The following is a 2,427-nucleotide window of genomic DNA, read 5'->3' on the forward strand; positions in this document are numbered from 1 at the left end:
TTCCAGTTCCGAATAAAATGAACTGCAAGTCCAACATGTTTTTTTTCTTCAGTATTTCCTTAATAAGGCTCAACCACCCTCACATGTATGAAATGTAAGAAATATGAATAATTTTGCTGATGGACTCAAAAAATAAAAAGTTTAACTTCAGTTCTAATATAAGACTAGACTGTGGCCCATTTGAACAATTTAATTAAAATATATTATCTATGTTAGAATAATTCTGTTGTCTAGATAGAAAAAAAGAAAAAAACAATCAGTTTTAACAATCACCCAACAGTCAGTGAAAACATTAGAAATGCCATTTTTATCCAGAGCATTTAAAGAGGACATCTCACCTGCTTTTTTTTTTAAAGTTTATAAATAGAACTACCTCTGATCTTATTTTCTGTTCTGATGATTTCTCCCCACATGTAAACCACGAGGAGGACACAGATAAAGTCAGCTCATTGTKCAGCACAGACAGCCCCTCCCACCTCATTACTGCCCTCTTTCCAAGAATAACAGCGCAGGAGATATGGACAGTGTCTGTCTAAAGAACTTGGTCATAAAAGGCCTTTTATACGTGATGTTTTCAGCGCAGTGTCTGCGTGCATTCTCAGTTTGTGCACACTAACACCCGGAAAAATGTGAACTATTTCAGCGCTTCCCATCAGAGGATGTGTGCACGTTAAGGTGCATTTGAAGCGGCTTAATGAAGCGTGGACAAATGGTAGCTAAAGCTGCCGCCACACAAGTTTGACTGTGTTTCACTGAAGCAACTGAGCCTGAAACAAGTGCAGGCTTAGGTACAGAGGAAGACCAACCACTACGATGTGTATTAGTGACTTTAATTCTGTACTATTTAAAAAAATAAATCATGTTAGCATGAAGTACATTAGCTTACTTGTCACCTTAAACAAACCATTCCCTGCTTTTGCTTGTTAGTAATGTTTCCACTCCACTCCCTCTTTTTGCTTCCACTRAATCCAGTGCACTACCTCTTGTGGGCCAGGCTACCAGATGCGAGCAGTGAAGTGTGTGGTGGGCTCCTACGGTGCCGTCGTGGATGACGCTGACTGCAATGCTGCCACACGCCCAACAGATACCCAGGTGAGGAGGAAATGTCCTTACCACACAGACACTCCAGAGACAGACGTAAACACGAGACTGCCTGGTTCTTTCAATAATGCAAAYCTAACCTGTCTGATTTGATCTTGTGAGATGAACACTAAAGGAAGTCTTATTCCACCCTGATCATCCTCATATAAAAACACATGGCTGTCAAATCCGAGTCTAAAATTAAATAAACCAGAACTGAAATGGTCCCAGACAACTGGATTTATTATCTTTGATTGACAGAAAATATACAGTTAAATCTTWTAATATCTTATAAGAGAAATTTATTCACAAAAGATACAGAAAAATTGCTAGTAATAAACAAAAAGACCTTGTAATCTGTAGTTGAAGACGTTGTGCTTTCCACTCAGGGAGCTTCAAACTTTACAGGTTCCTCGGTTTAAGCAAGGTTTACGTGCAGATTAATCTCACTCCCCTCCCACTGGACAGTGATTAGAGTCTGTGTTTACCTGGCTCACACAGAGATGCTTCGGTCACACGAGTGCTGCTGTAAATTACAGGGTAACTGACTTTGTATCAGGCTTTGTATCACACTCGCTGTTGTCGCGAACACAAAGGGAAGACAGAAACGTTCTGTGTTGCTTAAAAACATCACGTCAAGAGGAAATTAAAAAGCTGAAATCAGAGACCTCCTCCTGTATTTGAAGTTGTTTTTTTTCTGGTTTACCATAAATGGCTTATTTTGCCCTCCACTCTCTGTCTTCGTCCAAAATATGAATGTTTAAGGCTTGAAACTCCACATGCTCTTCCAGGTGGGAAGTGAAAAATATTCATTTGAAGATCAGAAGTCCAGTTGTTAAGTTTTTTTTAAGTTAGATTTTTTATTTTCCGATTTCCCATTTTTATTTTATTTTATTTTATTTTATTTTTTTCAGATAATAAAAAAAACGTCTTACATATCCAGAGAGAACGGCTTTTTAATGTTATTCAGAAAGGAACTATCCTGTGAGGGTGCATCTTTATTCAGATTATACGTACATATGTTGATCAGTTTTTATTTATTTAATTTACATAATGAAATGATCATTACAGTCATCTTTTGAACACTAGTTTATTCATATAGATAGAAAAAAATTGAGTCAAATGTCTCTATAGGGACATTGGGCCTCATGCAAGAACCGTTCGTACGTACAGATTTGTTCTTAAGTTGTGCGTACGAGTGATTTAGGAGAATTTGTGGCATTCACCAATGTTTTCATATTCTAAGATTTTTTCAGATACAAACAAAATTCGCTGGGGGGGGGGTGTACGGTGCGCGATGCTGTGTCTTCTGAATAAATGAAAATGATTTAACACAGTTGTTTATAC

General features: G+C 37.7%; 1 protein-coding gene across 1 annotated transcript in view; it reads left to right on the forward strand.

Moving 5' to 3' along the window:
• adamts9 (ADAM metallopeptidase with thrombospondin type 1 motif, 9) overlaps positions 1-2,427 on the forward strand; it is a gene marked incomplete in the record, with an annotated part of 62,562 nt that overhangs the window by 26,761 nt on the left and 33,374 nt on the right. Inside the window, 1 exon segment of the mRNA XM_014009865.1 lies at positions 973-1,092. Within this exon segment, the coding sequence (XP_013865319.1) occupies positions 973-1,092 (120 nt within the window).

Source organism: Austrofundulus limnaeus, unplaced genomic scaffold, assembly GCF_001266775.1.
Source record: "Austrofundulus limnaeus strain Quisiro unplaced genomic scaffold, Austrofundulus_limnaeus-1.0 Scaffold62, whole genome shotgun sequence".
Lineage (NCBI taxonomy): Eukaryota > Metazoa > Chordata > Actinopteri > Cyprinodontiformes > Rivulidae > Austrofundulus > Austrofundulus limnaeus.